At 42.4% G+C, this 26,498-nt stretch overlaps 1 protein-coding gene across 2 annotated transcripts in view; it reads right to left on the bottom strand.

Moving 5' to 3' along the window:
• The window catches only part of mgmt (O-6-methylguanine-DNA methyltransferase), a 422,264-nt gene that overhangs the window by 170,943 nt on the left and 224,823 nt on the right, over nucleotides 1-26,498 (bottom strand). For both annotated transcript variants that reach the window (XM_087998971.1, XM_087998970.1), the window contains one exon: nucleotides 22,268-22,428. In XM_087998971.1, the coding sequence (XP_087855097.1) occupies nucleotides 22,268-22,428 (161 nt within the window). The remainder of the gene's footprint in view (nucleotides 1-22,267; nucleotides 22,429-26,498) is intronic.

The following is a 26,498-nucleotide window of genomic DNA, read 5'->3' as shown; positions in this document are numbered from 1 at the left end:
GCAAAGTGAGGGCAATTTACAACAAAACTTCCCATTTTACTCCCATGGTAGGAATGCCAAGATTCCAGCCGGGGTCAATGGTTTCTGGCTTTAGGCTCTGGGAGTCCAGAGGAGTTTCCTGTTTGGGAAATTTATTGAAGGGGGAGGTCTTTCGAGCAGTTGAGCCAGAAAAATGAACTATCTCAGAAGGACCTCTTTCGTTACTTTCAGATTAGGGACTTTATACAGAAAAAGACTACATTAATGGTTAGTCCCTATAAGTCGGATGTGGAGAGGAGAGTACTTCAGTCCACGGGCGCTCTCTCAGTCAGCACCCTTTATCATTTATTCAAAGGACATTGAGCAGCTGTGCGGAATCTGCACTCAAGAATTGGGGGTGGAGATCTCATCAGAGACATGGAAGGATTTTTGGGAGAACGTAAGGAAGATTTGAATTTGCAATAGGATGCAGGCTATGCAATTGAAGGTACTCCATTGGGCTTATTTGGCACTGGAGCAGTTTGCAAAATTTAAGATAGGAGTTTCTCCAATGTGCCCCAAACGTAAAACAGATGTTGGCACACTTACTCATTGCTTGTGGTCATGCCACAAGCTTCATCAGTATTGAGGCGCTACAGCGAGTGTTTTGGAAGGGGTCTTGGGAACCGAGGTCAAGGTAGATCCAGTATCCCTCCTCTTGGGTTTGCTGAATCTCCTCTCTTTGGATGTGCATGGGAAGAAACTGTTTAATATTATTTCATTTTGTGCGAGGAAGAACATTCTGATGAGCTGGGTGTCAGAAAATCCCCCAGGACTCTCGGGGTGGCATAGGTTAGTTATGGAGCATATCCCCCGGACTTCCTCACAAGTACGGTGCACCAGAAAACAGAACTCTTCTATAGGGCGTGGCGGCCCTTTTTGAACTATATAGATGCAGACTTGTCGGCTGTATTGGTTAGAGCCTTTGTGTAGCTGTGAGGGCTATGTCTGGCAGGTTGGGGTCAGTGGGAGGAGGAGTTCCGAGTAAATATGGGTATGCCAACTGATGCTCCTGGTGATGGGTAGCTTTGGTAGGATTGTGCTGAGTGTTGTAACTTAATTTAATTTAATTCGGTTTAATTTAGTTTTTTTTGAGTTAGTTATTTATTGAATTGTAGTTTGTGTCGTTTTTATTCTCTTTTTTTTCTTCTCAATTGTTTGTGGAGCAGAGTAGTAGTTTGTTTACTGTTATGTAGTAATTTTATAATTTTGTAAAAAATTCAAAATCTTTTTCTCAATAAAAATATTTACAACAAAAAATTAAAACCCACATGCATGGATATCTCCATAAGGACTGTAACTGATATTTTGATAAAGTGTTGAACAGATTATTTTATAGTTGTGACTTATCCCTTCCTGGGGTGGCTCGGTGGTTAGCACTGCTGCCTCGCAGCATCAGGGAACTGGGTTCAGTTATTGCCTCGGGCGACTGTCTGTGTGGAGTTTGCACATTCTCCCAGTGTCTGTGTGGGTTTCCTCTGGGTGGCCCAGTTTCCTCCCACAGTCCAAAAATGTGCAAATGAAGTGAACTGGCCATGCTAAATTGCCCACAGTCTCCAGGGATATGTGGTAAAGTGGATTAACCCTGGGAAATGCAGGGTTACACGGATAAGGGAGGGGGTTGAGTCTGAGTGGTATGTTGTTCAGAGAGTCAGTGTGGACCTATTGGGCTGAATGGCCTATTTCCGCACCTTAGGGATTCTATGATTGTTACTGGTTCTTAAACATTTTTAAATCTCTTTCCATTTAAACCATAAATAACACTACATATATGCCAACAATAATCACTTGGCTCTTGTTGAAAAAATTAAAGCACAAATTGTGAGATTGTTTCAATGGAGCTTATTAATTCAATATCATAATATCAGAATTTTTTATATTGCTGGAAAGGATAATGTAATTGTTGACGGGTTAGCAAGGATGTATAAAGATGTTGGGACTGTTAGAAAATTTGAGAAGAAAAGATGACAAGAAACTCGTACTAACCCTGTATAAAGAATGAAGGAAGATGAATAAATCCAATACTTTTGGGCTTTATTGTATACATGACATATTTATTTACATTATGATGAAACTACTTTAAGAATGCTCTTTCATATTTTCAAAGTGGAGGCATATAGGGACTACACATATTTATAAACCAGAAAACGGAAGTTTAGATAATTGGTATTTACTCAATGTCTCCAAGAAGATGGAAAGTGGAACTGCGTGCTCACTTAATGGTTACACAAGAGCATACAACTTTTGCTAGATGCTCAGCTTTGATACTTCTGGGACACATCAGCACCAGGTGTTATTGTCAGACAGTAACCATCCTAGAGATTAAATTATCATATTTCATACTTGTGATGACTCATAGAATAATGGGGCTCAACTTCTAACTTACTATTTTGACTACTGTCATGACGGGAGTGCATCAAAACTGTCATGAATTACTCAAAACTCAAACCTTTGTCACAAAGGCTCAAAATAGTGTCTTGCAATATAGATAGAATCAGGGAACAAAATAAGTGAGGTCTTGTCGCACAATGAATAGTGTTTCTATTTCTGAACCTGAAACCTCAAATCCTCACTCCAGAACTTGATAGCTGTAGAAGGTGTATCCACAGCATGGCTAAAAAACAGGTTTTTTAGATTAGATTAGATTAGATTAGATTAGATTAGATTACAGTGTGGAAACAGGCCCTTCGGCCCAACAAGTCCACACCGACCCGCCGAAGCGAAACCCACCCATACCCCTACATTTACCCCTTACCTAACACTACGGGCAATTTAGTATGGCCAATTCACCTGACCCTGCACATCTTTGGACTGTGGGAGGAAACCGGAGCACCCAGAGGAAACCCACGCAGACACGGGGAGAACGTGCAAACTCCACACAGTCAGTCGCCTGAGGCGGGAATTGAACCCGGGTCTCTGGCGCTGTGAGGCAGCAGTGCTAACCACTGTGCCACGGTGCCGCCCACAGGTTAGGCACCAATCTGATCATTCTTCCAATATATCCCAACAGCAGGTGATAAGAACGAGAAAGAGTCCTAGTCTGTCACATGATGGAAAGAAAATGGGAACCTCCACCATTGCTTTTCCTAGTTGTGAACTACAAGAGCACATAAAAGTGGGTGTTGTCACAGCAACGCGGATACCTGGAATGGCCATTCGGCTGCACTGCCAGTGTGAATCAGATTGGTGCCAAACGCGTGGAGTTCGACATCCATTCCAAGTGGGGTGGATTTGTGACTTACTAACTACACCACAGAGGTGCAGGGTGGACATGGCTTCTGGTGGGAATTGAAGAGAGAGGATGGAGTATTACAGCAGCAGGTCCTTCAGTGAATCCAAAGCCTCATCTTCTCTCACCGGTGAACATAAAATATCCATTGGTATTATTTTCAAGATGCCCAATGGTGTACTCCTGACCAATATTTATCTCTCAAGCAACATCGCCTTGTATTCCATCATACAACTTGACTGCTACCTAAGCTTATACTCTGCTGAAACCATCTTTCATGTTTTTGTACCTCTAAATTATTCCAATGCATTCCTTGTCAGTCTCCCACACTCTACCATTAATGAACTTGAGTTCATCCACAACACAGCCACCACATCTTAATTCCCAGCAAGTCCTACTCCCTGATGGGAATATTCTCTCTCTTAACTAACCAGTTTAAAGTATAATTGTTTATTAAAGCCTTGCATTTGTCATACTTTGCTGTGAGATTTGGAGATTGTTGGAAACTTGGAATCTACCCACAGTCTGCACAACTGCTCTTGTCACTGTGTGTAGGTGTGAATATCTGCCAGCTTCCTTCCCAATAACTCAACCTTAGTACCTTTTAACATTTAATAACCAAGCTTCCAGATTTCTTGTTTGGCAGAATTTAGAGCAGGTCATATGACCAACTTCATTCCTCCATTTTGTCTTAACTTAAAGAGAATGTTCCAAAAGAATGTCGTATTTGTAACAATGATAAGAGGGAGGTAGGGTAACAGTGCAGGAACAAGAGGAGGTGGTATTTCAGGTGATACTATGCCTATGATTGGATAGATAAGAATAGAACCAGGTGACAGCAATCTCTCTCTCAGACAACAGTGGAGAGGCATTGGAACAAGATGACAGACAGATTGAGAAATAGCAGGATGGCACATTTACCTCCGGCACAGACAAACACTCTGTGAATCAATGTAATAAAAGTCACCACTCTTTCTCTTCCAGGATAATATAGCATATAACAGCCAACATTAAGACCTGATGGGGGCAGGGAAAGGGAGAAATATGACATCACTCCCCTTTAAGATATGATGGCAGTCATAATTGAAGGGGACTGGGGATGATGTGGCCATAGATGGAGGAGCCAAAGTATTACCTCAAGATATGTGGCCATAAACACACACCATTCTTGATACCTCAGACTGACCTTTTCTCCCAAGATCCATACTGTCTCATCAAACACAACCTTCTAAAGTGACCACATATTTACTCTCTAACCTTTATCATTGCAGATTCCCAGGAGCAGGATCCACACTAATCCCAGAGGGGGAGAGGGAGGGAAAATGCAGAGTAATTTGTTACTGTTAGCTCATGCAGCAGCTCCTGTATAATAATATACAGGATGGACCATCACAATGAGGTGCACTGGGCACTTGTGGGTATTAGAAACTTGGTGGAAGGGACCTCACAGCTGCGAAATTACTTGGGCTATAGTGGGGACACAAGAGCTCCATGCCATGGGATGATAGGTTTGACAATGAACAGCCGATCTTAACGCTTACAAGTCATTACTTGGGGGAATGGAAGACTTTGCTTCCTGTGTTGTCTGTGACTTCATGCAGAGCCTGATGTCTATTCTCTCCAGGGAGATACTGGGCAATTCAAGCCAGTGACCTGTGGAACCAGGACTTGATGACTGAATTCACAGTTTCCAATAGAGGCAATGCAGATGCTGCACTTTCCATGGAATGGAAAAGCTCTGCAATGGAAGTACAAGCTGATGCCATATTGACCCCAATGGCATTAGTCCTGATGGGAAGTAATGGATTGCAGCCCATCTGTCACTTTGTATTGAGCATCACCTGTTGTGACTGTAGAGGCCAGTTTATGAGTGGCAGTCCCTTCTACAGCTGGTACAGGTGAATAGCATCGGCCCAAGGTTTAGTGATGTAGTTTTGTTCCACTAGGCTCTCTTTTCCACTATACTGTCATTTTTTAAAATTTCTCACCTTCTTCCATGCTCTTCCTCACTGCTTATGGCCAGGTCCTCTGGTCAGAAATAAGGATTTCCAAAGCATCCACTCTGATCTCAGTCAACTTGGAGTATACTGCTTGTAGATATTGGTGTATGTCAGATTTGTACAACCTGTTTATCCCATGCTGATACCAAGTTTGTCATTGAATGTACCTTATCTATAGTATTCATATGATTCAACCAACAGAGCTGCCACTGTCAAGTGGACAAGCACGTGGATGTTATCTGCATTCTGATGTAACTCAATATTTGATACCTTGGTCTTGTCTGGAGATGTCTAATATGCATTTGAGACAGCAGAGGTGAAGGCCCAATTAGCCAAACTTCATTGCTGTTAAGGAGAATGCTGAGAACACAAGTCTGGTAGACTTTGTACTGTCAGTTAATTTGCTGCTGCTCCAAACTCAACTTCACAATCTTGACATAACAAATACAGCTTTACAGTCCAGCCACTGCTGTTGGCTTCAAGGGGCAGATTATCGGTAATTACTGATCCAGGGTCTAGGAAGCTGCCAACAAAGTCCAGAATGAGGTTGTCAATGTTGATGGAGGGTGGAGTCTCTACATCCTTGGCCATAGCTTCAGTCTTCATGATGGCAGCAGTTGATCCCAACTCCTTGTAGAACAAATCTACAAGCTGTTCCATGTGAAACTGACTATGGGATGCCAGCATGGCACCATCAGCATTCAGCACTCCTGCTCACGGACAAGGATCTAAGTGTGTAGTCTTGACACTTTGAGCAGCTTATTGTCAGCTCTGGCACTCGGGTAAACACCCTTATTTGAGTCACCAAAAGCATACAATTGCAGCATACAGTAATATATGCCAAGCAGAGTTGTCTGATTTACCCTGGTGCCAATATTAAAAGTGTCAACGCTGTTCCATTGTAACTGACAGAACAAAACAAGAAATAATATCCAGGTGGGCCACTTATTTTCTGCAAGAGCTTTAAAGAGATTGTTTCCACTGATGAGATTGAAGACTGTGGTAAGGTTATCGAAAGCAAGGCTCCAGACACTTCTCCTGTAACTGTCAAAGTCAGAATATCATGCCAACTGTCGATCTGCCAGCTCTGAAGCTGTATCTCAGAGCAGGATGTGTGATGTCAGAGTTAGTAGCCTGGTCAGAATAGTGAAAGCCAAGACCTTTCCCACTATAATTAAGAAGGCCTGACCTTAGTAATTGTTGCAGTCAGTACAATCCTCTTTTCTATGACTATATTTTCATGGTGTATGTCTTAAAGCACAAACCTTGCAAAGCGCTGGCCTATTACCTGCCCTCGACCTCTTCATTTCCAACTGCCGCCGGGACATTAACTGCCTCAACCTGTCTACCCCCGTCCCCCACTCCAACCTCTCACCCTCAGAACGCGCAGCCCTCCAATCCCTCTGCTCTAATCCCAACCTCACCATCAAGCCAGCGGATAAAGGGGGCGCAGTGGTAGTCTGGTGCACTGACCTCTACACCGCTGAAGCCAAACGCCAACTCGAGGACACCTCTTCCTACTGCCCACTCGACCATGACCCCACCCCCCCATCACCAAACCATCTCCCAGACCATACAGAACCTCATCACCTCAGGAGATCTCCCACCCACAGCTTCCAACCTCATAGTCCGGGAACCCCACACTGCCCAGTTCTACCTCCTTCCCAAGATCTACAAGCCTGACCACCCTGGCCGACCCATTGTCTCAGCATGCTCCTGCCCCACTGAACTTATCTCTACCTACCTCGACACTGTCCTATCCCTCCTAGTCCAGGAACTCCCCACATATGTTCGAGACACCACCCACGCCCTCCACCTCCTCCAAGACTTCCATTTCCCCGGCCCCCAACGCCTCATCTTCACCATGGATATCCAATCCCTCTACACCTCCATCCGCCATGACCAGGGCCTCCAAGCCCTCCGTTTTTTCCTCTCCAGACGTCCCCAACAGTACCCTTCCACCGACACTCTCATTCGTTTGGCCGAACTGGTCCTCACCCTTAACAATTTCTCCTTTGAATCCTCCCACTTCCTCCAGACCAAAGGGGTAGCCATGGGCACACGTATGGGCCCCAGCTATGCCTGTCTCTTTGTTGGCTACGTAGAACAGTTGATCTTCCGTAATTATACCGGCACCACTCCCCACCTCTTCCTCCGCTACATTGATGACTGCATTGGCGCCACCTCGAGCTCCCGCGAGGAGGTTAAGCAATTCATCAACTTCACCAACACATTCCACCCTGACCTTAAATTTACCTGGACCATCTCTGACACCCCCCACCCCTTCCTGGACCTCTCCATCTCCATTAGTGACGACCGACTTGACACTGACATTTTTTACAAATCCACCGACTCCCACAGCTACCTGGATTACACCTCTTCCCACCCTATCTCTTGCAAAAATGCCATCCCGTATTCCCAATCCCTCCCAGGAGGCCTCCTTCTTTAGAGACCGCAATTTCCCTTCCCACGTGGTTAAAGATGCCCTCCAACGCATCTCGTCCACATCCCGCACCTCCGCCCTCAGACCCCACCCCTCCAACCGTAACAAGGACAGAACGCCCCTGGTGCTCACCTTCCACCCTACAAACCTCCGCATAAACCAAATCATCCGTCGACATTTCCGCCACCTCCAAAAAGACCCCTCCACCAGAGATATATTTCCCTTCCCACCCCTTTCCGCCTTCCGCAAAGACCGTTCCCTCCGTGACTACCTGGTCAGGTCCACGCCCCCCTACGACTCACCCTCCCATCCTGGCACTTTCTCCTGCCACCGCAGGAACTGTAAAACCTGTGCCCACACCTCCTCCCTCACCTCTATCCAAGGCCCTAAAGGAGCCTTCCATATCCTTCAAAATTTTACCTGCACATCCACTAATATCATTTATTGTATCCGTTGCTCCCGATGCGGTCTCCTCTACATTGGGGAGACTGGGCGCCTCCTAGCAGAGCACTTTAGGGAACATCTCCGAGACACCCGCACCAATCAACCAAACCGCCCCGTGGCCCAACATTTCAACTCCCCCTCCCACTATGCCGAGGACATGGAGGTCCTGGGCCTCCTTCACCGCCGCACGCCTGGAGGAAGAATGCCTCATCTTCCGCCTCGGAACATTTCAACCCCAGGGCATCAATGTGGACTTCAACAGCTTCCTCATTTCCCCTTCCCCCACCTCATCCTAGTTTTAAACTTCCAGTCCCCTTGACTTGACCGGACTTGTCCGACCTGCCTAGCTCCTTTTCCACCTATCCACTCCACCCTCTCCTCCCTGACCTATCACCTTCATCTCCTCCCCTACTCACCCATTGTACTCTTTGCTACTCTCTCCCCACCCCCACCCTCCCTTAGCTTATCTCTCCACGCTTCAGGCTCTCTGCCTTTATTCCTGATGAAGGGCTTTTGCCCGAAACGTCGATTTTGCTGAAGCTCCTTGGATGCTGCCTGAACTGCTGTGCTCTTCCAGCACCATTGATCCAGAATCTGGTTTCCAGCATCTGCAGTCATTGTTTTTACCAAGACAGAAAAGTGCCTACTTTCCAGCTTTGATGATTTCAGATGGAATGCTATAGTTTCCAGGGACTTTACCACTGACAAGATCATCAAAGACTTTGATGAGTTCGACAATGAGATCGTTGTCCAGTTCTTCAATGAAACAAAAGGCTGGGATAGTGTATAGACCTTCTTCAGTGACCACATTCTCCATTGTGTTCATCCATGTTCCACAGTGGCTCAGTTAGCAGGGACTTGCAGTGTGTTGGCAAAACCCTGAGATCTCACCTCGAGCAAATGACAGAGTTGGTTGAACAGAAGTGCTGAGCCAGTGTCATGATAATGGATGGCAGCATTTCCCCATCTCTCCACCATTGCTTTGGCCTAACAGCCAGGCAGTCCAGACTATTGAAATCCATGGTTAGTTGGTGCATTCCAAGGCAGGGCCATGAGGGTATCATCAAAGGGCATCTGATCATCTCACTTTGGAACCTCAGCACCCAGCCACCTTGTTTGCTGCTGCCACGGAGGTTGCATTTAGTAGAAGCTTCAAAGTAACCTATGAATAAGCACCGTGGTGTACACTGTTAACATTGATTTGATGAGGTGCCGGTGTTGGACTGGGGTGGACCAAGTTAAAAATCACACAACACCAGAGTATAGCCCAACAGGTTTATTTGGAAGCACTAGCTTTCAAAGCGCTGCTTCTTCATCAGGTGGTTGTGGAGCAGATTCATAAGACACAGACTGTACTGCAACAGGAATCTGCTCCACAACTACCTGATGAAGAAGCAGCGCTTTGAAAGCTAGTGCTTCCAAATAAACTTGTTGGACTCTAACCCGGTGTTGTGAGATTTTTAACACTGTTAATATTGTGAGTTATGTCGTATGATTCCAGCTGTTGTTAATACTGGATAGGTCAGAGCCCAGATTGAAACCTGGCTTGTTCGATCCCAACCTTTTTAAAATTGTGGTAGTCAATTACAGAATGCATTCACAAAAGGCTGCCAGTGTACTTTTAACATAAAGAATAAAACATTCATTAAACAAAAGGAAAACAAGAACAATGTTACAGTAGGTTGGAAAACTTTCATCACAGAAATTGCAGCATTCAAATTCATACTATTTCCTTCATCCCAAAAGTACTCCAACAAACACCCAAACTGGTGTGAAAAGTTACCACTCTCTCCATATTAAGGCTCCTTGCTCAGACTCAAGAGGTAGAGCTCCAGCTAATTTCTTTTTTGACAAAGTTGTGGGTAGTCACTAAATAATATTTCCCTTCAACTGCTGTCCATCCCTGAGAAACGCAAAACCCAAATCAAGCTACACTCACTTAATTTGAAAGCAGCCACATGAGTTTCTTAATTCCAGTGTCCAGCAGTTCTTCACTCTCTGGTATAAACCATACTGACTGACTGGCTGTCTGGATTGTTCCATTTCTCTCTGGACTTCGGTCACTAAACACCACCACCTTTTTTTTCCCTCTACCTTTTTTAATCCACTGAACTGTTCACTTCAAGAATTTAAATTGTCTCCAAAATACATGCAAAACAAAACAGGTCTCCTTACCTTCTGGGCACCACAGATCAAAATTCATAAACCAATTTCTATAAATGACTGATTATGTCTTACTCTTTTTAAAACTCAAAACACAAAATATCACTCAAATGTAAAGTTATCCATTGTTCTTAACATGTGCCATGTTTCCACTGTTTGCTTTTGTTACAGATTTCTTTTATGATAATGGGGTAATGATGGAATTACTGGTCATTGTTATTGTCCTCCTGGGGAAGGGTTTGAAAGGATTCAGGCAGAGGCTAGATTTGTATAATGGATGGAGATTGTGCAGGCTGGTTCACATCACAGCAGTGCTCTGGAATTTAGTGATGGAGGACATATCTGAAAAATGCTCTTCAAGGTCCAACATCCCTCACTAGTTCAGATTGTCTGCTTTGGACTCTCTGGTTCTTGAATTTGTTCCTCCTCCTCTTGTGACTCCAGAAATTGATCTTAAGTCACAATTGCTATTGGTAAAGTCTGATCTCTCATAATGGCCAGATTCAGATGAGCTAAGACATGTGCATGAGATTATTCCTTACCAATGTAAACTTAGACTTCATAGTATTAGAGCCAGGGCTGCACTAATTGTAATAATCACTGCAGCATATGGTGACAAAACATGTAGACTTCTTTGAGCAAGAACTCAGAGCACTTCCTGATCTCCAATTTATCTAAACCCCTGCTAGCTGATTACAATGGTCCATTCAATACTGTTTCCAGTGGTCCTTATGGTAAGAAGAGTCAGCTGGTGTCTGACAATTTCGTAGGAATGATGCCTTTGCATGAAGGTGTGTTACTCATCAACTAATAGCCAACGTGCTATGAATAATGTACTGGGGTTCAGAGGATTTGTGGGACAAATGGCGCTCCCAATATCAACACATGGCAGCTCCCTGGATAGTAGGCATTAACCTGTACGATGTGGTTGAACACGAGCCATACACTGAGGGCTTGGCATCCTTTTCCATTCCTGAATATTGAAGTTCAGTGCAGGGGCTGTTGCATGACCAGTTGTGTGCAGTCAATGGTTCCCTGAAGCAGAAGGGATCCTCTTAAATCCCTGTGGTCTCTGCTGCTGGTCTTCTTTGGTAAGAAGAAATAATGTGTCATCATTCCTCGGAGTGTAAAGAGCTGCAGAGACCTCCCTTATGCTGAAGTGCACTGAGAATTAAAGCATGGAACTGATGCAAGCTTCCAACAGTTGTAAGGTTTCAACAACTTACTAAGAAATGCTGCTGTGATTATTACAATTAGTGTAGTCCTGGCTCTAATACTATGAAGTCTAAGTCTACATTGGTAAAGAATAATCTCATGCACATGTCTTAGCATCTCTGAATGCAGAAGTAATGCTCCCGGAGTATCTTGGGTGGACTGGGCTTCCTGCTGACAGTCCTCTGTCCCTCTCTGCAGCAGTAGCTGTTACTGCTTTGTTTGATCTGACTATACCCTCCTCCAAACAAATGGGACCCCTGGAAGGAGCTCTCCCGATACTGCATCTAAGAGAGGGTAGCACAACAGTCATTGTATTTGGGTGAGATCCGGAGACAATTTCCAGGAAAGATTTAGATGAAGCATTGATGTACTCTTGTCAGTGTCCTAGAAAGCCTCATGATGTATCTCAAGCCTCCTGATGTATACTTTTCTTACAGAATACAGTATTTCAATCTCCAACAAGTGAACACTAAAAGCTGACTGTGGCTTTAAAGATTGATCAAAATACTCAGCACAACTGGTTTGCACCTGTTCAGCTGGCCGCTGTTATGAAAGGTAATTAATTGAAGTGCTATATCCACTAAAATGCTGTGCAGTCTCTTTATAGAAATATAGAAAGCAATTTAATTGTCCATCAGCTCCTTAACTGATCCTTTAGGCAGCTATTCCACAGGTCTGCTTCAACTCCTTTACCAGGAAAGCATCTTGCACTAAGGATGGGTTAAAATATTATTGCTGCTGAACATCCCAATCTTGGAAACTCCTTAGCATTGAAGTAGAATGGAAAAGTCATCCCCACTATTTTCAGTTTGTATAAAAATAAAATCCTTCATTGGTTTATATTCTTCATTTTCTCTTCCTTCTCCCAACTTCCAACACTTGTGCATGGAATTGTAGGATTAAGAAGAATTTCCCTTTTCAGTTCTCTGGTTTGGAAAAGCTGGGATTCTTGAATGGCCTGGAATGCTGACAACCTCCTATTCTGTGCTGAAATTGTGTAAAATTACATAGAATGTACAACACAGAAACAAGTAACATCGACAATGTGGTCTCTACCCCACATTAACTTTCTTTCATGTTAATTCATTTAGATTCATCAGGATATTCTTATATTTCTTTCTCCCTCATTGGGAATCCATAACAGGAATACTGTAATTCTCTGCAATTTTGACCTGAAAATCATTTATAAGGTTAGAACTATTGGAGGTGAAATTATTCTGTGAAATGCTAGAATTGTTGGAAATTGTCTCTTTGCGATGTTGCAATTTCTTAGGCTTAAGTGATTCATTCCACTGATGGACTCCTTTTCCAGTTAAAGAATTCTTTGCCTTCCAAGTCATAGAAACATACAATATGGAAACCGACCCTTCGGTCCAAGCAGTCTACACTGAAAATAATTCCAAGCTAAATTAGTCTCATCTGCCTGCTCCTGGTCCATATCCCTCCAAACCTTTCCTATTCATGTATTTACCCAAATGTCTTTCAAAAGTTCTAATTCTACCCACATCCACCACTTCTTCAGGAAGTTCATTCCACACATAAACCACCTTCTGTGTAAAAAATTTGCCCCCATGTCTTTTTAAACTTCTCTTCTCTCACCTTAAAAAATGTGCCCTTTAGTCTTGAAATCCCCCATCCTAGGGAAAGGACACATACCATTAACTTCATCTATACCCCTCATTATTTTATAAACTTCTATCGCCTCTCTAGGAGGTCGCCTCTCAACCTCCTATACTCCGAGTGAAAGAAGTCCCAGTCTACCTAGCCTTTCTTTATAACTCAAACCTTCCAAACCTGGCACCATCCTGGTAAATCTCTTTTGAATCCTCTCCAGCTAAATAGTACCCTTCCCAAAACTGGGCAATCAGAACTGGACACAGTATTCCAGAAGCTGCCTCACCAATGTACTGTACAACCTCAGGGTTAGATTTCTGTGAATTTTGAGATTTTTCGGTGATGCTGGTGGAAGAGTGACATTGTTGGGGTTTAAAAGATATTTAATGGATTATTGAATATTTTTGAACTGTTTGTAAGATGGGATTTTCAGCATTGCAAAATACTAATCAATCATTCAGGTAGTATGGCAGTTCAGTAATATTCTAGAACAATATTGAGAGTGAAGCAATTTTAAGAACCATTTCTTGCCATATAATGCAACTGTATTTGTCTTTGCCTAGTCTTGGCCTCTAGCCTAATCCAAGCTTTCTTACCCTCAGTCACTGTATCTTCTCATTCAAGGCATTTCTGGGTACTACGCTCCAATGGCTCCGAGGTCTTGGTTCAATTATCCCTCAGTGAACTGGCAACAATTGTTTATCTCAGCTCTCAGAGGGAAAGTGGACCCCATCGTGTCCATTTCTTTGATTAATGAAATAAGTATCAATTCTGTGGGGCTATGTTACATCCGAGCAGCATGTGAAGGATTCCTGACACCACACTGGCTTTTGTAATATAGAAGCATGTTGACAGCAACCTGATTATATTAGTAAGAGGCCTCTGACTTATGTTTCACAGTCCTATTCTGAATGCAAACTCTGCATCGTTCAGCAAAATTTAACTGGTAGGTGTTTGGATGGTGGCAGTTGGGAAAGAGATAGAGATATGGCATTGAGGAATTAGAACATTTTGTCTGTGTGGGTTTCCTGAAAGACAATGACAAGGAATAGGAAAGCTAGCCAGTAGGGCAAGTGGGTGCCAAAAAGAGGAATGCATACCAATGAGGGATAACAATTGAAAAGACACTAGGCAGTGGAGCTAAAGGAAAAAGCAAAGAAATAAAAGTCTGTGGCCACCTGAGAAGTTTGCGATTCAATTTCATCGAGACCCCAAAAGTAGGATGCTCAGGTCAAGAGACTGAAGATGATGCAGAGTAAATAGATGACTGTATATTTGTTCGAATAGTGGCTACTGAGTATGTGGTTAAGGCTATATGATTATGATGTAAGAACTAGATGAAACTGGCACCTGAATGGACATTTACCTGGTGTCTCAGATGGGCTCTCTCGCACAATTATTTATATCTACAAAAACACAAAGAACTGTGGATGCTGGAAAGCAGAAACAAAACCAGAGAGTGCTGGATAAACTGAGCAGGTCAGGGAGTATCTGTGGAGAGCAATCAGTAAACGTTTTGGGTTCAGCCACCCTTCCTCAGAACTGATGAACTTTTTGCACTTCATGCAGAAGAATACAAAGATCCCTCTGCTGCATTTTTGGAGTCTCTTTCCATTTAAGTAATGACCAGCCTTTTGAGTCTTCCTCATCCTATCTATGTCATTGGTACCTACATGTACAATGAAAATTAGATCCTGCCCTCCCAGTCAAGTTCCTCTGTACTGTGAGCAAATGTAACAGTCAAACTGAAGGCACACCAAAGTCCTTCAAATGGCAATACAATAAATAACCAGCTGGTCACCATTGAAATGTTGTTTTGCCTTGAAATCAAGCAAATGCTCTTATTTTCCTCCATTGAATCCCTTTATATTCTCCTGAGAAAGCACATAGGGGCTCCATTTAACATGTTACTCCAAAATGGCACTCTTCATTGTGCAGTGTTTCCTAATCACTGTACTCTGTTTGTATTCACTTTTTGCGTTAATTACAAAACTTGCAAGCTAATCAGACATGTACCTAAAGATAGAAAGCTATCAACCCATTAAATGTGGAGGAATTATTTATTTTAATTGCTAGAATGACGACTGTTATAGTTTCCAGAAAATAATTTCAAAATCAGCTGTCTATGCAGAGACTTTCTACGAACAGTTTTCAACCTGATTTGAATAAAACCTTATGTGCTAAAATGTACCTGTGCAACAATACCATGTCTGACTCACCATAAACAGCTCTACAGTAAGTGATGTATGTTACATTATTTCTCAGATTAAGGAGAGTATACATTTTATTAAAGCACACTTCATAACTAATTATAAGGAAAATATATGATTCTGCATTGAAGTTAAATCATGTCCCTGGAGCAAATTTTAAAGACTGAGTGGGTCTAAGGTTTAATTTCTGCTGACCTGCAAGTCAAAATTTTGACTTTTTCCATCGGATTTTATGAAGACACTTACAGGCTGCAGCGTTTATTGTCCATTTATCAAATTAGCACCTTAATGTCAAAGCTCATTCTGAGTTTAGGAAAGATTATGGACTGGAATAATCAAGAAAGTGAGCCATAGAGTCAGACAGCACATAAACAGACCCTTCAGTCCAACTCGTTTCCAAACTAAACTTGTCCTATCTGCATGCGTTTGGTCTGTACCCCTCTTTATTTTTCCTATTCATGAAGGTCTTTTAAATGTTGAATTACAGAGGAGGAAGTACTGGATGTTTTGAAACACATAAAAGTAAATAAATCCACAGGACCTGATCAGGTGTACCCTAGAACTCTGTGGGAAGCTAGAGGGGTGATTGCTGGGCCCCTTGCTGAGATATTTGTGTCATCAATAGTCATAGGTGAGGTGCATGAAGACTGGAGATTGGCTAACGTGGTGCCACTATTTAAGAAAGGTGGTAAGGACAAGCCAGGGAACTACAGACCAGTGAGCCTGACGTTGGTGGTGGACAAGTTGTTGGAGGGAATCCTGAGGGACAGGATGTACATGTATTTGAAAAGGCAAGGACTGATTAGGGAGAGTCAACATGGCTTTGTACATGGGAAATCTCACAAACTTGATTGAGTTTTTTGAAGAAGTAACAAAGAGAACTGATGAGGGCAGAGCGGTGAATGTGATCTATGTGGACTTCAGCAAGGCGTTTGACAAGGTTCCCCATGGCAGACTGTTTAGCAAGTTTAGATCTCATGGAATACAGGGAGAACTAGCCATTTGGATACAGAATTGGTCAAAGGTAGAAGACAGAGGGTGATGGTGGAGGGTTGTTTTTCAGACTGGAGGCCTGCGACCAGTGGAATACCACAAGGATCGGTGCTGGATCCATTGCTTTTTGTCATTTATATAAATGATTTGGATGTGAAAATAAGAGATATAGTTAGTATGTTTGCAGATGACACCAATATTGGAAGTCTAGTGGACAGTGAAGGAGGTTACCTCAGATCACAATGGGATCTTGACCAGATAGGCCAATGGGCTAAGGAGTGGCAGATGGACTTTAATTTAGATAAATGCGAGGTGCTGCATTTTGGGAAAGCAAATCTTAGCAGGACTTAATGGTAAGGTCCTAGGGAGTGTTGCTGAACAAAGAGACCTTGGAGTGCAGGTTCATAGCTCCTTGAAAGTGGAGTCGCAGGTAGATAAGATAGTGAAGAAGGCGTTTGGTATGCTTTCTTTTATTGGTCAGAGTATTGAGTACAGGAGTTGGGAGGTCACGTTGCGGCTGTACAGGACTTTGGTTAGGCCACTTTTGGAATACTGCGTGCAATTCTGGTCTCCTTCTTATCGCAAGGATGTTGTGAAACTTGAAAGGGTTCAGAAAAGATTTACAAGGATGTTGTTAGGGTTGGAGGATTTGAGCTATAGGGAGAGGTTCAATAGGCTGGGGCTGTTTTCCCTGGAGCATCGGAGGCTGAGGGGTGACCATATAGAGGTTTTTAGGGGCATGGATAGGATAAATGGACAAGGTCTTTTCCCTGGAATGGGCGAATCCAGAACTAGATGGCATAGGTCTAGGGTGAGAGGGGAAAGGTATAAAAGAGACCTAAGGGGCAACTTTTTCATGCAAAGGGTGGGATGGATATGAAATGAGCTGCCAGAGGAAGTGATGGAGGCTAGTGCAATTGCAACATTTAAAAGGCATCTGGATGGGTATCTGAATGGGAAGGGTTTCGAGGGATATGGACCGGGTGCTGGCAGGTGATTCTAGATTGGGTTGTGATAGCTGGTCAGCATGGATGAGTTGGACCAAAGGGTCTGTTCCTGTGCTCTATATCTCTATGACTCTATCTATGCACTACCCTCTGTGTGAAAAAGTTGCCTTCAGGCGTCACAAAGTCAGTCATTTTTTGTCTAAAAGCTGTTCCTTGGCTCAACGAAACTCTGTCCTTGATTTTTTTCAGAGGGACAATAAACTGGGCCAGACTCCGATCAGTCTGGTTTGGTACAGAGATGAAAAGGATTTTAGGAGGCCTTTTGTTTATTTGTAAACAGATGAGACTTAAGGCAAAAGTGAGGATTGCAGATGCTGGAAAGCAGAGTGTAGATCAGAGTGGTGCTGGAAAAGCACAGCAGGTCAGGCAGCATCCGAGGAGCAGGGAAATCGACGTTTTGGGCAAAAGCCCTTCATCAGGAATAGAGGCAGGAAGCCTCCAGGGTGGAAAGATAAATGGGGGAATGGGGAGGGGGGTGAGGCTGGGGAGAAGGTAGCAAACATCTAAACAGAAAAGACTTCAGGCCAAAGTGGTCATGTTTTAGATGTGACCTGTATAATGAAAGGGGAGTGGTCAGCTCTCTAGCTGAGCTGGGCAGTTTTAGTTCAGACTTAAACTGCGAAGTTCAACAGGGAGCTGTGTGGAAACTATCTCTTTTCTGCCTCTCAACTTCAACCTGTAAGCATGTGTTCCATTTATACTGGTTTTCAAAGGGAGTTTGCTTATTGGGACTGTTGTGTAAGTTCAGAACAGCATAATTAAGTCTCATTGGATAGGTTGAATTCTGTAGAGGTTCTTTATTCTGTTCTTTGTGTTCATTATGTAATTTTGTGAATACATTTTTGTCGGTTTTAAAATCTAGTAGTCAACCTCGCTAACGTACCCAGGGTAATTTTCACTGTACACTTACCAAAACAAATTGTAAAGTTATGGTATGGGGCTGCCTGCTTAAGAATGTTTTGAGTGGTCTGGCTTAGTCCATACCATAGGTCCCTTTTAAATCTTTCCCCTCTCCTCTTAAAACTATGTCCTCTAGTTTTGAACTCTCCTATCCTTGGGGAAAGACCTTTGTTATTCACCTTATCTGCGCCCTCATGATTTCATCAACCTCGATAAAGTCACTCCTTAACTTCCTAAGCTCCAGTGGAAAAACTTCCAACCCTATCTCTCCTGTCCTTATAACTCAAACCCTCCTGTCCCAGTAACACCTTTGTAAATCTCTTCTGCACTCTTTCCAATTTAATAACATCCTTCCTACAGCAGGACAACCAGAACTATACGCAGTATTCCAAAAGTGGCCTCACCTATGTCCTATACAGTTGCAACATGATGTCCCAACTCCTGTATTCGATGCTCCGACCAATTAAGGCAAGCGTACCAAACACTTTCTGCACAACACTGCCTACTTCTGATGCCACTGTCAAAGAACTATGTACCTGAACCCCTAGGTCTCTGAAATAACTGCACAGAGGCAAATATCCCATCACCACTCACCCTTTATTTACTTAATTCACATACACTGGCTGAGGCCAGCCAGCTCAGAGTCAATTCTCAATTGAGGAGATTCTAATCTCCTGGTTATATTTCTTTTTTTTAAAACACACTGTATCTTTGGCCCACACACTGAGGCCCAATCCAAGGCCTACCCACTGAAATAACAGCACAAGTCACCCCTCATTCACTACTGCATCAGTACACTGACATTGGCCAGCCAGCTCAAGGTCAGTCACCTGAACCGAGGAGAGTCTAATCTCTAAGTAGATCGCAGTCCTGCAGCAAACAACCAAAGGACAGTGCATAAAAATGAACCCAAAGCGCAGCACCCCTAGTGAAACTAGCCTTTGCCAGGGACACACAAAACACATCTCCTGGTTATACGTGTATATATATTTTTATCTGTTAATATTATTTTTTTTTTACTGTGAAGATTCAAAATCCCCTGGTTATATATTTTTTTTTCTCTTTTTTTTTGCAGGTGTGAGACGCAGTGGAAGACACAAAGTGCACGAATCTTTATTCAAATTCCACCACCAGGAATATAGGAAAACACCCGGGTGGCCAGTGACAAACACTGCCCTTCGCATCAAAGGGCAGTGCTGTGTGATCAAAACAGTGAAGGGGTGGGTAGGGACTAAATCAAAATAGAGTTGGAGGGAGAAATGATGCACTCCACTCCCTGCGGCACCCACCTCTCCCTGAACAACTCCAGGGTGTTGGTGGACACCGCGTGCTCCTTCTCCAAGGACACCCGGGCTCTAACGTAACCGCGGAAGAGGGGCAGGCAGTCGGCCCTAACGACCCCCTCCACGGCCCGCTGCCTGGACCTGTTGATGGCCAGTTTGGCCAGGCCCAGGAGCAGACCCATGAGGAGGTCTTCAGACCTGCCCTCCTTCCTCCGTACCGGGTGCCCAAAGATCAGGAGTGTGGGACTGAAGTGCAGCCAAAAACAGAGGAGAAGGTTTTTAAGGAAATCAAAAAGGGAGTGCAAACGCACACACCCAATATAGACGTGGTCCACGGACTCCACAGCACCACAGAACAAGCAGTTGGGCTGGGAGTCCGTGAACGACCGCAACCTGCGGTTCCCCTGGTTATATTGGTCAGCCAGGGCTTTTCTGATTGGCTCAGGTTAACAACCCCAATCAATGGCTTTGTAATTAATGAGGTCACCTTGGTTCCAATTACTACAGTCTCTCTTTTTGACAACACACCCCAGGGCCCTACCTGCGCTGGTTAGTCTTACCAAAATTAAATGCAATCTGCTGCTCATCATCCCAATGGCCCAGCTGAGATTTAAATTCAGAGGTGAAATCTTTTCTATTTGAAGATTTGCATGGTTAGAAGCAAATAAAAGTCAGTTGGAACATGGGTGATGACTGAGTGGAACTTGGTGCCTATTAGGATACGACCTGCAGCATTTTAGTTTTGCTGAAGTTTAGAGGGTGGAGGATGACCATGACAATACTCCAGTACTCGGGTCTAGGCATGAAGGAAGATTTCAGCACAGGGTTGAACAATGTTCCCTCTGACCTGCCACAGAGCTGTTTGCACACTCAGCCACTCCAACAGTAATTGCCCGATTATTGGCTTGTCAACATGGACCACAGCAGTAACTGTCCCTTGTGGAATACCCTGCTGCACATGAACTTCAGAGGTTTGCACAAAAGCAAAAAAGGTTAAAGGAAAGCTGGAGTGAAGTGTGTACTCTTCTTATGAGAGAAGAAAAGGAGTCTGTGGCTCACCTCAATTCAGAGACAAGTAGCACAAAGGATATGAATGGCTCAGTTTAGCTTTAGAATATTACTGGATGAATTGTTGGCAAGAGTATTTGAAATTGTGACTGAAATAATTTGGCTATTTCAAAGTTCAGGAAAAAAAAAGCAGATCTGATAAGCCAGACAAAATGGAAGGATAAAGAGATTTGGTAGTCAGGTAGAGTTGGATGGCTAGTGGAACCTGCATCATGTTGCCGATGATAGATCATCTGGAGATAACAGTGTAGAGAAAGAAGTGTGAAAACTAAACCAATTATGGCTTTCTTTAGATAGATATGAGCGAAACCCAGCAAGGATCATTCCATCATCATCACTGGAAGTCCCTCACCAGACATCGATGACTCTTTTCCATTCTCAGAGTGAATCCATAGGTGGCTGTACAGACTGATGCAGCTTCTGCAGGCTCTTGGAGCAGAAGGTGATCGTAGGAAGGGGTGGGTGGGGTGTTAGTATGGCAGCATGCACCTTATGCTGTTTTTGCCCAGGCTTCCGCTTTTTCCTGATGGCAGATCTTGAGGGGTTTGACACCTTCATGAATACTTTAGATGGTCTGGGGCAAGTAATTCCCAGGTGTCTGTGGTAATGCCAGACTTCGCCAGTGAGGCCCTGAGGGTATCCCTGAAGAGCTTCCTCTGTCCATCTGGGGCTTGGCCTCCATTTCTGAGCTTGAGTAGTCTCTAGCCTCTCAAGTGCATAACAAAGTCACATACCATGAAAGCATGAAGGCGATCAGTAAGTTGTGAACAACCTACATATAAACAATGCCAATAGAACACAGTGTTTAATGCCAGAGATTAAATGTTAGTTTGACAGTGTCTAGGCATATGCTTATTCTAGAGGTAAAAACAATGACTGCAGATTTGCCGGTCCTCGGATGCTGCCTGAATTGCTGTGCTCTTCCAGCACCACTGATCCAGAATATGCTTATTCTAGTCAGAGTTTCACTCTAACTCACAAACCATCAACTCCCTACTGATTACGCGTTCTCCACACACGTATGACCAACCAGGTTCTCACCCAATTATCCCTCAATTAACATAAAACCATCACCTATTCCCTAATTCCATTTGGCCTCAGGCATCCCTGCCAGACCCTACTAGATAATAACACACAGCTTTATGAAACCATATGAAAAGGGAATACAGATCAAAAGTATCGGTTCCTAGACTGTCTCTAATGAACAATTATGAAAGGTAAAACTGAGTAACAAGGGGTGACTAAGAAACTCTAACAGTATGTTTCTTTTACAATATTGGGATTATGTGACAATCCAGTAGAATGTATTTTTTCTTTAAGGAACATGCAGATATTGGCAAAAGGACAATACAGGTCAACAATAAGCTCATTGAAAACTTTACAGCTATTCAGATGTGTTTACATTCAGACCTTTCAGTCTGCATATGTCAGGAGTAGAACTGCATCATTTTCAGCTCCCTTGCCAAAATATGCGCAACGTTGTGCCAAAACCAACAGAACCACTTGGAACAGTTAAAGAACCTTATCGTTCCTAAATACTTGATGTTATGTGCTGAGTCTCAAATTCACACAGGATAAAACACTCCATTATATTGTTGTCAAGAAAACAGATATTCAATGCAAGTCAAAATTGTGAAAGTCAAAATATTATTACACAAACGCAACTAGACTGCAACAAACCTTGTTGAAAAATGGGATGGTGAAAGGCAGGGAGAGGAAGTTTTTCTGTTGTCCAAGGTTCAGAGAAATAGGCCTGAAGCCAGGTCATACAGTATTTCACTGGTTCTGTCATTTCCTCTTGGCTTTCACATACCTCACAAGTAAATGAGGCCATTCTTGTCCTGCAGAATCAAGCAATAACATTTCTTCAGTAAGTTTGGCATTTGTGAACTTTAAAATGGCTTCAACTGCATGGAAACAATCTTTTGTTACTTTTCAATTTGACAACCACATCTGAAGAGCAGTCTTCAAAATTGCACATGAATAATAGTTCCCTAATGATTAAAAAAACAATTACAACATACCGAGCATTCTAGTGAAAATTGATTCAAATGCTTGCTGCCTTATACATTCTCTTAATTTTTTTTCTATCAATGAACCCTGAGAGATTTGAACACAATTCATAATTTATGAAGACCAACTTACAATACTTGACTGTTGATTAATATGAAAGTTTATTTTCTATACTGTAGCAACACTGGTTGCATTCAACATGTCAAGTTACTTGTTCAGTGAAAGATAATTATTTATAGACATAGCTCTTTGGAACTATAATAAATCATCCACATACATCTACTTCCAGGCATGGCCTCAAAATGAAGTCAGAATGAATAATTTTTAACATGTTGTGAACACCTTCGAATACGATTCTTAAATGTAAACCTGCTTGCGATTTTTTCCACAACTGTCAACTTCACAATTTAGCTTAGATATTCCACTTCAATGAAGAAATACATGACCAGACAAACAGAAAATGGTGGGTTTCTTCTGTCTAATTCTACTTCCCAATTAGATATGTAATTTAAGAAGTTTACAATATGTTGGAATTTAAAAACATTTGTAAGTATTCCTAACAATCAAATCATTGAAACGGGTTTCCTGTGATTAACTGATACCAAAAATTGTGTTTAATCAAGAAAATAAAACTGACTTCCTACTAATGGTGATAACTTACTAATTCCTGATAAAGCGAGGATAGAAATATTAAGATAGAAAGTAATCATTGCTTACAATCTGTGGAATGTTTAAGTTGCTATAGCCCCCTAAGTGCTTCTGATGAGCCCTCCTTAAAAGGGGAGGTCAAACTAATTTGTATCGGTGTGCTTGGAATAAATGTGAACTACTTTTTATTTGCGCGATTTACATGGCAGCTTAACTATGATTTGCGCAAAGAAGTTTTCAGTTTGTATTAAATGGACACATCACATGAAGTAAAACACAGAGCTGTACTTGGTCTTTGTGTCACATCACAAAACACTGTGGGACACCATGGAGATTCTGAGTTCACTTCACTTACACCCATCTGCATGGATGAACAACAAAATGAATTTAGCTAGAATTACATTAAACCCACCTCAGGAAATTGTATGTTTTTAACTCGGATTTAATCAGAATTAAGCACCATTTACATAGTACATTTAAATTGGAATTAAGGGCTGATTTAGATCAAATTAGAATTAAAAAGCACCATGTAAACAGGGCTTTGTATCAAGCTGTGTCATGTCATTGATTAACTTAATATATCTCAGGCAGCGCAAGGCAATAAAAAAGCCTATTGTTGGAATGTTACCTGGTTACTTCCCCCATCATGGTTCCTTATGTTAATTAAAATACATTTGTCCACACTGTTACATTTTAGTGAATACATCATTACGGTTTATTCAAACTCTTAATTCTCTGCAAACTATTTCAAATATTAATGTAAACACTTCCATCCAACAAATCATACAGCAGCTTTAGAACTCCGAATCATGCTAATGTGTATCTACTGTGTTCATTATTCTCATCTGAATTATGTCAGCTACAAACAAACTGCAAAAACAAATTTAGTTAAGAAAACACATGAAATTTGTTTATATTTACTTAGAATTGTCCTAAATCAGCATTTATTATCAGAGATAATAGGAATTGAAATGAACAAACCTTTAATCATCTTTGCAGTGATTTACAGGACAGCGAATTAATCTACTGCCTATGCCACTCAGTTAGGGACGGCATAGTGGCTCAGTGGTTAGCACTGCTGCCTCACAGCACTAGCGGCCCGGATTTGATTCCGGCCTTGGGCAACTGTCTGTATCGAGTTTGCACATTCTCCCCGTGTCTGCATGGGATTCCTCCAGGTACTCCAGTTTCCTCCCACAATCGAAAGATGTGCAGGTTAAGTGAATTGGCCAAGCTAAATTGCCCATCGTGTTCAGGGATGTGTAGATAAGGTGCATTAGTCAGGAGTAAATGTAGAGAAATTGGTTAGGAAAATGGGTCTGCGTGGATTACTGTTCAGAGGGTCACTGTGGACTTGTTGGGCCGAAGGGCCTATTTCCACACTGTAGGGATTCTATGATTCAGTTTCTTTCCTATCTGTAGCCAGTAAATAGTACATCAGACCATGAGTAGCTATTCAGCCCATCATGCCTACCTTGCCATTTAATACAGTCATGGCTGATCAAACACTTCAATGCCTTTTACTCACCCCATCCCCTAACTCTGTACTTCACTGGTAACCAAAAATCTATCAACATCTACTTCAAATGTATTCAAAGCCTCCACAGCTCTCTGTGGTACAGAATTCGGAAGTTTCAGCTTGGATCCTAAGTGGCAGCCCCCTTATTTTAAATTGTAGCCCCCGGTTTTATACTCCCCAGCTACAGGAGACATCCTACTTGCATCAATCCTGTGTACTCTTTTACCCTCATTCTTCTAAACCTGAGAGAATACAGGGCTAGTCTGCTCAATTTCTCTTGACAGGGCATTCCAACCATGTTGGGAGCGAGTCTGGTAAACCTTCATTGCACTCCTGATATGACAATAATATCTTTGGTGAGACAAGATGATCAAAACGCTACACTGTACTCAAGGTAGCACCTAACCAAGCTCCTGTACAGTTGAAACAAAACATCACTATTCCTGTATTGAAGTCATTTTGCAATAAAGGCTAACATTCTATGAGGCTTCCAAACAGCTTGCTGCACCTGCAAATTAGCGTCAGTAACTTATTGACAAGGACACCTTTTGTACATCTACACTTTACAACCTCTTACAATTTCAGAAATTGGGGTGGTACGATGGCTCAGTGGTTAGCACTGCTGCCTCACAGCACCAATGACTTGGGTTTCAACCCAACCGTGGGTGATTGTCTGTTTGGAGCTTGCACATTCTCCCTGTGTCTGTGTAGGTTTCCTCCAACAGTCCAAACATATGCAAGTTAGGTGGATTGGTCATGCTAAATTGTCCACAGTATCACGGGATGTGCAGGTCAAGTGGGCTAGCCATGGGAAATGCAGGTTTACACAGACAGGGTAGGGGGGTTAGTTTTTTTTTGGGGGGGGGGTTGTGCTCTTCGGAGGGTCAGTATGGACTCAATGGGCCAAATAGGCCCGCTTCCATGTTGTAAGGATTCAATGATTCTGTGAGATACTTTGCTGATCTGTTTCTCCAACCAAAGTGGATAATCTCACATTTTTCCACATTATATTCCATTCATTACATTCTTACTCAGTACAATAGCTCATAAGTCCGTGTCTTGATCCTGACTTCCAAGTCTTTTAGAAATATGAATGATTGCATGAGAGTAAGTTTTCCTCAAGTAACCTTCACCTAAGTTGATGTATTATTGGCATGCTAACTGCACACGAGGCATAGATTGATTCTGTTACAAATCTATTATCTAATGAATTATATTAATAAATAATCTCAGCAGTTGAAGTGCCCCCTTATTTACTGTAAATTGGTTCATACAGTTTTATAAACAATACAAATTTATCGGTTACTAAATATGCCTGAAATTCCATGATATCTGCACAGAACATCAATCATTTATGATTATGCAGTAGTTAAAAATGTACTACTTCCTACTGGTCTTTTGTTATTGCCATCACTTGGTAACACAGCAGGATTCTATTAAAAGGTTCACTTAACATGATAAAACGTATTTTGGGGGTGAGTAAATTGACATAAGCATACTAAACATATGTCAATGTATAATACTTAATTAAAGAATGAATACACAAATATTAATAAAAATATTAAAAATAGTTGAGTTCATGCTTTCTTTTTGAAATGTATTCTCTTGCAAAAGAACATTTACCCATATCAATGAAAACAAAGCTGCTAATGATTACTAACATCTGTTTACATTTACAAATAGCTTTTATTTGCTAAATAATGGAACTGGTCAGTCTAAGTCTTGCAGTCC

Source organism: Chiloscyllium plagiosum, unplaced genomic scaffold, assembly GCF_037043375.1.
Source record: "Chiloscyllium plagiosum isolate Xiang-an unplaced genomic scaffold, Cpla_swu_hap1 HiC_scaffold_22, whole genome shotgun sequence".
Lineage (NCBI taxonomy): Eukaryota > Metazoa > Chordata > Chondrichthyes > Orectolobiformes > Hemiscylliidae > Chiloscyllium > Chiloscyllium plagiosum.
The sequence above is the reverse complement of the archived record's forward strand: the minus strand, read 5'-3'. Positions and strand labels throughout refer to the sequence as shown.